General features: G+C 41.6%; 3 protein-coding genes and 1 non-coding gene across 5 annotated transcripts; all 4 read right to left on the bottom strand.

Annotated features, from left to right (window-relative positions):
- Nucleotides 1-350: 350 nt before the first annotated feature.
- Nucleotides 351-3,069, bottom strand: LOC136665448 (Ig-like V-type domain-containing protein FAM187A). Of its 2 annotated transcripts, XM_066643084.1 has the most exons (2): nucleotides 1,896-3,069; nucleotides 351-555 (listed from the first exon to the last, which is right to left on the bottom strand). In XM_066643084.1, exons 1-2 carry the CDS (start codon nucleotides 3,048-3,050, stop codon nucleotides 421-423), a joined length of 1,290 nt encoding a protein of 429 aa, XP_066499181.1. In that variant the 5' UTR covers nucleotides 3,051-3,069; the 3' UTR covers nucleotides 351-420. The 2 variants fall into 2 exon arrangements, with proteins under 2 accessions (XP_066499181.1, XP_066499182.1); XM_066643085.1 differs by lacking the exon at nucleotides 351-555 and having other exon boundaries at nucleotides 1,781-3,069.
- A 1,394-nt stretch (nucleotides 3,070-4,463) lies between these two features.
- ccdc103 (coiled-coil domain containing 103) lies at nucleotides 4,464-6,694 on the bottom strand. The gene is made up of 3 exons (XM_066642913.1): nucleotides 6,450-6,694; nucleotides 5,666-5,798; nucleotides 4,464-5,420 (listed from the first exon to the last, which is right to left on the bottom strand). The coding sequence occupies exons 1-3, from the start codon at nucleotides 6,590-6,592 to the stop codon at nucleotides 4,929-4,931; spliced, it is 768 nt and encodes a 255-aa protein (XP_066499010.1). The 5' UTR covers nucleotides 6,593-6,694; the 3' UTR covers nucleotides 4,464-4,928.
- Nucleotides 6,695-7,577: 883 nt separating this feature from the next.
- rpl23 (ribosomal protein L23) lies at nucleotides 7,578-12,082 on the bottom strand. The gene is made up of 5 exons (XM_066642010.1): nucleotides 11,955-12,082; nucleotides 9,998-10,081; nucleotides 8,791-8,919; nucleotides 8,462-8,575; nucleotides 7,578-7,734 (listed from the first exon to the last, which is right to left on the bottom strand). The coding sequence occupies exons 1-5, from the start codon at nucleotides 11,965-11,967 to the stop codon at nucleotides 7,652-7,654; spliced, it is 423 nt and encodes a 140-aa protein (XP_066498107.1). The 5' UTR covers nucleotides 11,968-12,082; the 3' UTR covers nucleotides 7,578-7,651.
- LOC136665480 (small nucleolar RNA SNORA21) lies at nucleotides 10,588-10,727 on the bottom strand. Its single transcript, XR_010795257.1, has one exon. It is a non-coding gene; the product is annotated as a small nucleolar RNA SNORA21 (small nucleolar RNA).
- Nucleotides 12,083-12,517: the final 435 nt, after the last annotated feature.

Genomic DNA, 12,517 nt, shown 5'->3' with positions numbered 1-12,517 from the left:
GGGGCATGTTCTCAGATAGAAAGGGGAAGCTTTTATTTGAGGCTGAGAAACTAGAGGCTGCTTTGAAGGGGGGGGGGGTATTTTTTAAAACATAACATTTAATTAATTAAATCCACCTTCTTGTTTCTGCACTCACTGTCCATTCTCTCAGCTCTGTTGACCACACAGGAGCACTTTGTAGTTATACAATTACAGACTGTAGTCCACCTGTTGCTCTGCATACTTTGTTAACCCCCTTTTACCCTGTTCTTCAATAGTCATGGTGTTGGTGTTGTGATAGTATGTGTTGCACTGGTGTGAATGTATCAGAGACAGCAGTGCTACTGGAGTTTTTAAACCCTGTGTCCACTCACTGTCCACTCTGTGAGACACTCCTCCCTCGTTGGTCCACCTTGTAGATGTAGAGTCAGAGACAGTAGCTCACCTGTCGCTGCACAGTGTGTGTCGGTCGTCCTCTAGTCCTTCATCAGTGACACAGGACGCTGTCGGCTGGATGTTTTTGGTTTGTGGATCATTCTCAGCGCAGACACTGAGGGCTTGTGAGGGTCCTGACCGCTGTAAAACAGGGTGAAAGGTGTCAAACAAAGTATGCAGAGCAACAGATGAACTACAGTCTATAAATGTAGAGCTACAAAGAGCCCAGTGCTTTTGATCATGGTTCTATGCTGTGTATGTATTCATACTGCCGTGACAGAATGTTACTGCTGCATCATTTAAGGTGGACTGAAAAGCAGAACCTATTTGAACTCTGGAAGAAGAAGTGTGTGATGGGGAAGAGAAAGTGCAGTTAAATCAACTTCTTCTTCCTCTCAAGCATCGCTATTTCAGAAAGCATTCCTTATTAACCCTCCAGTGTCATCGAGGAGGACGTCTGGTTCCATTCACCAAGACTGATATTTAAAATGGAACATTTCTCATGGAGCCAAACCTCCCTTTCCATCACTGTGTTTACATCTTGTCCATTTAATAATAATAATAATAATAATATTAATAATAATAATAATAATAATAATAATAATAATAATAATAATAAAATAAATCTGTGGGTTTCCCCTTTAAACAGTTCGGTTATAATCAGCCTGTGGTGCTGCACTGATACAAGGGCGCCCTCTAGTGACATATTTATAAACTTCATACCCCTGCTATTTCACTTTAAATGGGACATATTCTGATTAAATCCCTTCTTGAGAGCATGTGCATATTAATGTGTGGATCTGGAGCCCACCAACCCACACACTGTGAAACAAGACCCCAGTCAGTTTTCTGTGCGCTGCCTGAGTCTGAAAACATTGAGTCTGTCCAATCACAGCGTTGGACCTGCATTTATGTGAGAGCGCAAAGATGAGGTTAAAGGCAGTGCACACAGAAATAAGAGCGCTGAGTAAAAACTAAGAAAACGAGAACAGAGAAGAGAGAACTACAGGGCGTTCTGAACAGGGCTGTTTAGACAGAGGGAGAATGCTGCTGTGGGGCTTGTGGGGTTTTGATAAAAGCAGCTCATAGAAGTTTAATTAAGAAACAGAAGTGTATTCCACTGTGAATTGGTTCTGTATCACAAACACCACTCTGGACGCTCCATAGCCCAATGCTGGAGAACGTTCTAGTCCAAGGGCAGAGTGAGCTTAGGCTCATGTGCAGCCACCCAGAGCATCCTATTCCAAATGTTGGATGAACATGCGTTTGCAAATGTTTGGTGAGCCCTGTGCTAGCGAGTCAAGAAGAGTCATTAAGGAAGAAGAGACACAATTGTTTATTAGTGGATCACATTCTTCTGCAGTCCTTGTTTCTCCAGACTAATCCAAAGCTTTATGTTCTCTTCTGATTGCCCAGAGGAACCTCAGTGATATAAAGATCAGAAACACAGTGGTCAGGACCACGTAGATGACCATAATCACCTCGAGGGCGAAGAGAGACTCAGGGTCTGAGAATCGGCGCATTTTCCGCAGGCGTGCGTACACTCCCAGCCTGACCTCAGCTGCTTTTCTGCCTTGAATCCAGCAGAAGTAGGTGCCCTTGTCCTGCAGACGAACAGGCCTGAAGTGGAGGTGGTCACCCACATCTATAAACAAGCGAGCACTCTCATTTAAACCCTCCATAAAACTGGAACGGTGCAGTGGAGTCATGCCTTTATCCCAGGCCACGACTTGCTGGGGCTTTGCATTGGGGCAGGAGAGTACCAGGTTGGACCCTGCTGGTTGGTTGTAGTAGTAAACGGGAATTCCTGGAAAATCTGGGTCTCCGTATCCGAGGAAGTCCATCAGGGCCTTTTGCTGAGGGCTAACAGGTGTAGGTTTGAATGGACAAGAAGCGTGGCAACCTCTCACAACAAGCTCCGCTCCATGGCCATTGTTGGCCAACCCGAATCTTAGAGGAACCGCAGAGGAACCACAGGAGGTCTCGCTGTTTTTCTGGCGAAGATATCTCACTTGGAGGTAGTCGCTCTTGACATAGCAAAGTCCAACTCGAGTCTGCTCACCTTTGACACCACAGCGGTCGCATACAGACCAAGGCCAATAGCTGTTGAAGACTGTAAAAGGCGTATCAGTGGTGTCCAGATCTTGGGTTTCGTTTCTTTGAACAACATCCAAGGAAAAAAGCACCAGACGGACCACCTGAACGTCCACATCGTAGCCGTAGAAGTATTCCCCCGACGCTGTGCCACAGATGTAATGTCCAGAGTCGTCTTCTTGAACCCTGAAGACCACAAGGCTGAACAAACGGATGGAGAAGCGATCTCTGAGCTCCAAATTTCTCCCAACTTTGGAGGAGTCCATGATGCTGGTACCTGAGAAGTCAGTGAGAACCATGATGTCCTTAGTGCCGAGGTATTTCTGGTAATACCACACCACTGAGTGCGCCTCCTCTGGCTTACAGTGGCACAGCAGCTCTATGGTCATATCAGCCAGGAACGCCACGCTGTTGAAGACCAGGAAGGCTGGACATGCTCTGGTGGTGAAGATGTCCTCCTTATCCTCAGGGGCCTGATAGGACAGTGACGAAGGACAGAGCGTCCAAACACAGAGGAAAATCACAGCATGCACACGAGACATTTCAGCTGCTCTTCCAATTCTGAGATGGTTGCCTATTGGAATGTTGAGGGTTGGCTGTAACCGTGGTGATGTTGCACTGCCTTAACCATGATGTTTGTCAGTTGTGATGTCATAAAGAACAAATGTCTTTGATTTTAACCTAAGAAATATTCCACCTCCCGTGTGAAAGTGCTATTATATCACCTTTCTACCAGTGAAGTTTAATCGTGAACCACCCACAACACTCTATAATTTGTTTATTTAAAGGAGATATATTACAAATAAACACCTTGTTCAGTGTAAATCTGGAGCCCACCAACCCACATACTGTGAAACAAGATCACAGTCAGTTTTCTGTGCACTGCGTCTGAGTCTGAAAACATGGGCTGAGTCTGAAAACATGGGCTAAAACATGTCGTTCTTATCCTGCTCCTCTTCTTACGTCAAGTGCAGAGACGTTAAAATCGCCCCACCTCCTCTGAATCTGTCCAATCACAGCGACGGACCTGGGTTTATGTGAGAGCGCAAAGATGAGGTTAAACGCAGGAAAACACACATCAAGCGCAGAGAAATAAGAGCACTGAGTAAAAACAGAGAAAACGGAGAAGAAAGAGAACCAAGCGAAAACGGCTATTAAACTGTTTACTGTATAAATATATGCTAAATGTATTTAAATGCCCCTATGTTGTGATAATGCTAATGGGTTATAAAAGGCTCCTGTGAAACAGAGTGCTGTATGTAGAGCTGAACCTCCCAGTGCACTCAGGGAATGTGTCTTGTCCAATCAGATTTGGTCAAAATTAAAAGTTATTTTATAGGACTTTTTTCTTGTATTAAAGTAGGTGTCTTTGTAGAAACCAGTAAGTGTAAGCCAGTTCCTACCAAAAAGTCCCTCCTCACACATTCAGCCCTCGTTCCAAAGGCACTCCTCGAAAACACAGGAACGCCACAACTTGATAAGTCACACAGAGGGAGGAGCACATCACCTGGCCTTCAAACGCCATCCTCGTACCTCATGCCTCTCTCACACATAAGAAAACACCCCACGGCTGCAGCGATGTTCATCTTCACCCAGAATCTTTTGTTTGGAAGCCTTCTCCCTGTCCTTTTCCCCCTTTTGTCCTTCTCTTTAGACACAAGTCTCAGTGCATGCAGCGTGCGTACCTGGGGGCAGGATGAGCCCAGAGGCTCTGAGAGTGATGTAGTTCATTCAGTATTATTCAGCCTGAATTAAATGAATTAAATTGGATGAGGTTTATAACAGTCTTGTAGCCTATATAGAAAAGGGATTTGTTCTTTTTGTCTTCAGATCATTTATTTTATTGATTGCTATCAGGCTGTAAGGACTATTTCAAGAAGTATAACAAGAAATGTTTTAAGACAAATCACTGACCCCAGCTATAATTTAAAGACACTGCACCACATTATGACTGAATTTTTTATTTCATTTATTCATTGTCTGTAAGCGCTTATCCAGTTCAGGGTCATGGTGAGTCCGGAGCCTAGCCGAAACCACTGGGCGGGAGCCCAGGTGGGAGCACACACTGGAGGGGGCGCCAGTCCTTCACAGGGCGACACACACTCTCACTTGTCGCCCTGAATTACTATACAAACAAATCTAATTAAAAAAAAACCTCAATATTTCAAAACAAGTATTGTATAATTCATAGTAGTAAATGAAAAGTACACACAAGCTACTTAAAAATAACTCTTAGTAGTTACTGTATATATAGTTACTGAATACTGGCTAACAAACTTAAGAACACTAAGGATGCAGAGGTGAAATTATGATGGAAATGAGAAATAGTTTGGTCTTTTGTCTGTGTTTCTGAGGAACAGCGTCTCTTACAGTGTCAGAAACCACACGGTCAAGTCAGGAACGAGTACAGCTACAGATATTCATGTCTCAAAAACTGCATACTTTTCCATTAAATACTTGAGTTTCCCTGTGGCCTCTGTTTCGAGATGCACCGACTCAGAACCCTTGATCAGGGATGGACATTGATTCTGATCCTCAAGATCCAGAGAGGGGTTTATTAGAGTGTCACAGAGGTCTCCTGCTGTGTCATGGAGCTTGAGGAACAGTTTTTTACTCGCTTCTTTTTCAGTTTGACTCAGAAGGGTCACGTTGAGGTCGAACCGGCCGGTGTTTGAGAGACCTTCGAGCAGCTGGGTGACCACTGCCTCATCCCTAGGCTGCAGACCCTCCGAAAGGATGAGTAGGAACTCACCCAGGAGACCAAAGCCAACCTCAGTCCTGAATACTGTTTGTAAAACATCTCCTCCGAGTCTCAGGAGGAGAGTGTACTTCTCTGTCAAACCTCCAGCAAGTCTTCTCCAGTCTCGCAGGAACTCGGACGCAGTTCTGGGCTGGAAATCACACGTCAGAGGCTGCAACAACAGGAATATGACAATAAACACACAAATAAACATCATACTGCATCATTATACTATTAGTACTACATGTAATAGCAGTGCAATATAACAAATCACCAACAAGAATTCTCAGCAAAATACAGTAAAACACTACACCTTAGGAAAAAAATGTTACTGTAAAACAACAGCAGACTGTTGACAAAATATGATAATTGCTTTTATGATGTTATAAATTTTGTTATTATTTCTGATTCATTTACCTGTACCACGTCTGCACTGTGAGCTGTTTTCTCTCCAAATCCTGAAGCTACTGGATTCCACGGCTGTTTCCGAGGAGCGCTGGCTTTATCGTTTCTATCTAACGGCTTTAGGTGGGATGCCAGCACTATGTCCCTAAAATATAACACCAGGACTTTGTTACCACAAAAAAATAACTAACAATGTTTGTAAAAATTTTATTATTTTTTTTTTTTATTATTTTATGAGAGATGAAATATCAAGTTGCGTTGTAGTCTCTGAGTGAACCAATTTAATCTCCACAGAGTGGCCCCCACAAACGTTTAAAACGACATTTTTAAAACTTAATTTACTATTTAATACAGAAACATTCTGGCCAGCAGGTGTCAGTATAAGGGCTATTTCATACGAAGTCAGTGGAAAAAGTGACTGATTGCTCAAAACAATAAAAAAAACAAATAATAAAATATAAAAATTAAAGACATACAAGACTATAAACAGAAAAACAAAAAAGTGCTACTCTGACCTAAAGATAATCTATAATCAATCAAAAAATATGTTAAAAATATTTTTTTCCAAAGTATTTTCCGTTCCACCTTAAACAGGTAGCAGTTACCATTGGGGGTTCCGGACGTAGCTGCTGCTCATTTAAGGTGGAACGGTGAATTCCAATAAGTCAACTTCAACTTTTATCTAAATGGTAAATATCCACATGGATACGCCTTCTGAACAGACTATATTGTAACTGTTAAACAGTTCCGTAAATTTATTCTCAAGCAATTATGGAGTAAAATAAAACAATTTTACCTGAATTCCTCGTAAGTGGCCACTTTTTGCTGAACCGCGCGGAATTTCGCGTCGTTTTCCCTCTGGTATTTTTTATCCGCTTCCACTGCGGCCTGGAACTCTCTCTCCAGTGCTGAGAAATCTATAAATTTGTCTTTCTCCATTCCTGATAAAGTCCTTAGATTTAAATCTTTAACTTAAAAGCTTTGAGAAAAGTTGCGGTATGCCTTAATCCTAGACTGCTCAGCACTCCTCTAAACGAACTGGCAACCATGGCAACCACAGAAAGGTGGGTTGCCATGTTGGTTGAAATTCAACTTTGCTTTAGAGCTCTGAGGTCTTGTTCTGAACTGTATTTTCATGATCTTTCGAGTTTCACGATTTCAATCAATTCTGATATTTTCATTCATTTCTTGAATTTCCCCTGGGGATCAATAAATCTATCATTTTTCTGTGGCTCCTCTTTAAATCGTGTTTTACATAGCTATGAAAACAGAAAAGTAAATGCCAGTGTAGTCATTTTCAGATGGCATGGAAATCGTAAAGCACCAATAACTTCGAGTTAAGCAGTTTACTGAGATTTAAAAATTTCCTTTGACCACTTTACCATGCTACAAGTATGCACTTGAGAGGGCTTTATGGCTCTGGCCTGTTATACACTGACCCAGACCAAGGAGCCAACTGAAATCAAGTGTACAGTTCATACAAATCTTATTCCAGATCAACCTTTCAGTAAACATTCATTGCCTGTTACTTCTCAAAACTCTGGATTAGCCAATCAAATGCTCTTAAATCATAGCCAGACCCACTCAGCTAGAGCGGCTCCAAACCAGTGATTAGAAGTAGAATCTGCAGAAGTACTTCATATATAGCCATTTAATTGGGTCACATTTAAGAATGCAAGTTATAGAGTTACAAGAGTACGACAATGTATTAATATCTCTCAATGAGAAGGCTTTAACAAGATGCAAAGTCATAAATATTATAAGTCGTAGACTCCGACAGCGAGAATGTCAAGGGTTAGAAACATTCATTAAGACATATTTACACAAAGCCTGAACAAAATCTGAATCCTGATCTAGGCCTATACTGCATTTAAAAATGTACATTCAGTTCATTCCACACAGGTAAAAGGCAGCATTGCAGCCAGCACATGAAGAACAGCCAGACGAGTTCATGGGCTTTATCAAGATTTTATTGAAAATACGGAGCCAAGTTAGAACTTATGCTATGCTCCCCGCATTTGAAGCAATCCTGGGCCATAGGTCTGCGCATTCCTTGGCTACGGGTCCCGTGATGGCCGAGCCTGGGAGGGGGGGGGGAATAATAAAAAATAAATTACCACCAGCAAAAACGTTAAAAACAAGAATAAAATTTCAAAAGTAGGTTTACAAATTAAAGGGCAGCAATATAATAGTCCTTGTTTATTGGCATTTTCTTACTATGACCTTCATGTCCAAAGGTCTGTTAAACTAAATAAACATGTAACAAAGACTACTTAGAAAAGAGAAACTCTCAAAACAAGAGATTAACCCTACAGACCATGTTTTTGTTAGTTAATTTACTGTTACTGCATTTTAAAACAGCCTTGATAATCAACTGTACCATTCATTAGGTTGCTGTATATAAAACAAATCTTCATCTAAGCTTCGTGTGTTTGGACCATGATAGATTTGAGGCTTTTGGTGTTATCCCCAATTGTTTTTACGTGATGCCGTGCCTCAGCTAAAGGTGCGATTTATGCTGTTTGTCTTGAACATGAAATTGTTTCAGTCTTGTTTATTTCTCGTTTGTCTAATTCTTAGGCATCACTTCTATACCCAAATAAATCCACAGCCAAAAAAAATACAAAAACAACTTCTATTGATGTAAATTTGTTCCATCGTGGATTGAGACTGAACAGTACGGTCAAAGCTGCCATCTCACCCATAAACAACGGAGTTTGCTCTTTCCTTCCACGACAACTCACTCGGCCACAGAGCAGACAGAGTAAGTACTTTTAAGAAGGAGACTGCACACATCTAGCATCTCACCTTTCATTTCCCCCTTGTTGTTCACTATGACCCCGGCATTGTCTTCAAAATATAAGAACACGCCGTCTTTTCGCCGATAAGACTTGCGCTGTCGTATCACCACCGCAGGATGCACTGAAACACAAGGGGTCAAGTCACTAACAATACAAATTAAATTAATTTTCTTGTTTATTACATTTGAACACAGCAGCCGTCCTTACGATTTACACTGACTTCCGTTGAAAGTCAAAACTTTCCTGTGAAGCTGCTATTTGGAAGAAACATGCTTTTCTTCGGACAGGGAGCACAGCTTTACACAAGAGATAACACTTACAGCAGAGCACACTTACCCTTTTTCCTGAGCTCTGGTTTGCCTTTTTTCACAGTGGCCATCACCATGTCACCCACCCCTGCGGCAGGGAGCCTGTTCAGACGACCCTTGATGCCTTTGACTGAGATTATGTACAGGTTCTTGGCACCTGAAGAGAACACACCACTCATTTTCATTAAAATGTATTAATCAAATGGAGGAAAAGTACTCCAACGCATTTTAATGTATTGTTAAGACGCTTCCATTGAAATTGTTCCATCACGGATTGAGATTGAACAGCACGGATATTAACGCTGCCATCTCACCCAAAAGCAATGGGGTTTGCTCTTTCCTTCCTTGACGACTCACTCAGCCACTGAGCAGACAAAGCAAGTGCTTTTAGGAGGAGATATGGACTAATGAACTAAGTAATAAAGTCTTCTAAGACGGGGGCAAATAAATAAAATTTACACTGTTAGTCCAAAGCTCCTGTCCAAGTTTTTATTATTATTATTATTTTTTTTGTAAAAATACAGCTCTAATGGTGCTTTTTCACTGCATGGGACCCACACGACTGAACTCAAGCTTCTCCACTGGCCAAATCTGGTCCAGGTACCTGTTAAGTCCCTGCTTGCTTTCAGTGTTAACCAGAGAGTAGGTACTAAATTGACATGTAAACTTTTCAGGACATCGAGTGGCCATAGAGACCTGTGAATAACCACAAAAAGCAGAGTACAAACACACCACTTGTAAAATCTCTGAAGTTTTGGCAGATTTCACATTTGTTTTATCCGACTAATAACTGCAGCTCGTAACATTCCCCGACGTGTTTTGAAGAGGTTCAAACGCTCCTTGGGTGAGTGGCCAAGGAAAATCTCCAGTGAAAGAAACATGTGAATAGGAAAACTGATCTGTGAAAACCGAGGCGCGGAGTCGTGTTCAGTCCGAAACAAAACAGCATGGCAATACACAAGTAAACAGCTCCTAAATTTACCAGCAGGGTTGTGGTTGTTTTCAAAGCCTGCAGTTCAAGTTATAGACCTCCATTTCATGGGGAACCTTGCAAGTGGAAATACAACCAGCTAAAAGCGAGTCGAGCCAATCCCATGCAATAGAAAAGCACAATAAGAAACACACCCAAAGAGAAACTTTAAATGCAGCGTCAGATCCTCATTTCACCTCATTACATCTGCACATGAGCAAGGATGAAGTTTTACAAGAGTTGAGTGTTCAGTGAGACACCATACCTGTGTTGTCGGCACAGTTGATGACCGCTCCCACTGGGAGACCCAGTGAGATGCGGAACTTGGCTCCAGATGATCCACCACGTCCTGGAAGACATCACATTCTGATGAGTTCATGCACAACTCACTTCAGGCAAACATGATAATGGTTCATGGCAGTCTAATTAGCCTTGGTCTAAAGCTGTGTTTACATGCTTGTAAATTTAAAATCGTACTGAAGTGTGGGGAAGGAAAAATGCTTAATCAGCATAATCCACTTAACCTTCTGTACATCTGCACTCCTATTCAAACCTTTGATAAGAGATCTAATGTAAATTTCCTAATACATTTAACGGCAGGCGTTTTGTTCTTGCCACAAATGTTGACACTAATCTTTAGTGCAGTCTATAAACAAAGTGAATGCTCTAACATTACAACTAAAGACCAGGATAATTAAACTCGGCAATTAACATGTAATATTAATAATATTAAGGCTGATACTGTAACATTAGCGTCTTAGTACAGACACAAGTACAGACACTGATCCCTACTCAGTTACCTTATATGCATTTTTAACAGATTCTTCCTGACTGCTCACATTCCCTTTCCTTTCAAATTGTTCCATCACGGATTGAGATTGAACAACACGGCTACAAACGCTGCCATCTCACCCAAAAGCAATGGGGTTCACTCTTTCCTTCCTTGACGACTCACTCAGCCACTGAGCAGACAAAGCAAGTGCTTTTAGGAGGAGTTATGGAGTGTTCAGTGTGAGTTTATAAACTCCATCTAGTCAACACAGCTTTCTAAAATAGCTATATTTATGCTGAATGACGCAAGCGTTAGTACACAGAGTTACTGCCAGATCTGGTACAAATAAATTCAAAACACCAGCAAATATGCTTCATTAACCACAATTTCTGAGCTTAGTGTTACAAGTCAGCATCTGCTCTAGCAAAACGTTTTAATCCAAACAATTCCTATTTCTAGCTCCAATCAGCAGTATCTGAACCAGGTGTTTACTCTGCATTTGCTCAGGTTTAGCGTTCTGCCCATTTGAGAAATAGCTGTGTGTTTTCACTCATCAGAGTAGCATCACTGAATCTCAATGACTTCCTAACAGCAACCTATGTTCTTAATGATCTAAGTAGTGGTTAATTTTCCGTTGTTATTAACGTTAAGTATTAAGTATTCTCTCGCTATAATAAGATTAGAATTTACGGAAAAGGGTGAAATTTTGCTATTATTACAAGACGCTGAATTATTATATATTCCAAACACAGCAATGGAACACCAGCTGTTGGGTTAATGTTAAATAAAATGGATCTGTCCACATTAAGCAAATAACGTCAGTTCTTACCGTTTATATATTACTCCAAACGAGTTTTACTGGTTATTTCATCGCACCAGAATCCCTTAAGTCACTACTTTAGACCCTCATGCATCTGTCTAAGTGTGTTGAACACTTGAACACACATTCTATGCTATTAATATAACGTTTATATAACTGCATGCGAGTTTAAATTATAACCGTTAGCGTGTTTGTATTTTCCGTTCCACCTTAAAAGCCTCGGAAACGCCAACTACCCACAGACCGTACGGAACGTCTTCACCATTTAAGGTGGAACGTTAAGTTCGAAAATCAAGCGGAGCAATGAAGCGGTCCACACAGCTTTAAAACATTGATGCCTCGTGCTGTTAGTAAAGACTCGTATTGAGACAAAGAGCACCAGCAAGTACCTAAAAACAAAGGGAAAAGCGTGTTTTCTCAAGTGACGTTAGCTGGAACTGAACGGAGACGCAGTCTTCAGCTCTATCGACATACATCCTTTATTTTCACTAGGTTATAAAATTAAATTAAACTCAATACGTACAGGAACAGACGCATGAAGATTTAAAAAAGCGATTTAAGTCACTCTGGTGCAATAAGAAGAGCCAATTTTTGAGGATTAAATGAGATTTCGGAGTCAGAGTCACTTACCTCTCTTAGACATCGCGGCTGGGGAAGAGAAAGGAAGGAGGCACGGGAGCGCAGGGAAATGACGTTCACACCGCTCCGCACTCAGTGCCCCCAGCAGGCGGAGGTGTGAATTGCAGCTAACAAACACGCTATATATACATACATACATACACACACACAAAGTATACACACACACACACACAAAGTATATACACACATACACACACACACACACACACAGATCAGCCATAACATAATAGCCACCTCTTTTTTTCTACACTAACTGCCCATTCTTTCTGCTCCACTAACCAAAGAGGATCACTTTGTAGTTCTACCATTACAGACTGTAGTCCACCTGTTGCTCCGCATACTTTGTATGCCCCCTTTTACCCAGCGCTCAGGACCCCCCACAGAACCGGTATGATTTGGGTGGGGGGCTCAGCGCATTGGTTGCTGGAGTTTTTAAACCCCTCAGTGGACTGAGAATAGTCCATCAACCAAAAACATCCAGCCGACAGCGTACTGTGTCACTGATGAAGGACTAGAGGACGACCAACACACACTGTGCAGTAACTGTCTTTGAC

Source organism: Hoplias malabaricus, chromosome 13, assembly GCF_029633855.1.
Source record: "Hoplias malabaricus isolate fHopMal1 chromosome 13, fHopMal1.hap1, whole genome shotgun sequence".
Lineage (NCBI taxonomy): Eukaryota > Metazoa > Chordata > Actinopteri > Characiformes > Erythrinidae > Hoplias > Hoplias malabaricus.
Note: the sequence above shows the minus strand (reverse complement) of the source record. Positions and strands in the feature narration are given on the sequence as shown.

What these genes read in the sequence shown, in the direction of transcription:
- LOC136665448 (XM_066643084.1), bottom strand. Translation starts at nt 3,050, where the DNA reads ATGTCTCGTGTGCATGCTGTGATTTTCCTCTGTGTTTGGACGCTCTGT. An exon ending in AGTCTCTCTTCGCCCTCGAG is followed by an intron (nt 556 to 1,895) that starts GTGATTATGGTC and finishes CCTGTTTTACAG; the next exon opens with CGGTCAGGACCCTCACAAGC.
- ccdc103 (XM_066642913.1), bottom strand. Translation starts at nt 6,592, where the DNA reads ATGGAGAAAGACAAATTTATAGATTTCTCAGCACTGGAGAGAGAGTTC. An exon ending in GCCACTTACGAGGAATTCAG is followed by an intron (nt 5,799 to 6,449) that starts GTAAAATTGTTT and finishes GTTATATTTTAG; the next exon opens with GGACATAGTGCTGGCATCCC. An exon ending in ACAGTGCAGACGTGGTACAG is followed by an intron (nt 5,421 to 5,665) that starts GTAAATGAATCA and finishes CTGTTGTTGCAG; the next exon opens with CCTCTGACGTGTGATTTCCA.
- rpl23 (XM_066642010.1), bottom strand. An exon ending in CAACTGTGCCGACAACACAG is followed by an intron (nt 8,920 to 9,997) that starts GTATGGTGTCTC and finishes TGTTCTCTTCAG; the next exon opens with GTGCCAAGAACCTGTACATA. An exon ending in ACCAGAGCTCAGGAAAAAGG is followed by an intron (nt 8,576 to 8,790) that starts GTAAGTGTGCTC and finishes CTTGTGTTTCAG; the next exon opens with TGCATCCTGCGGTGGTGATA.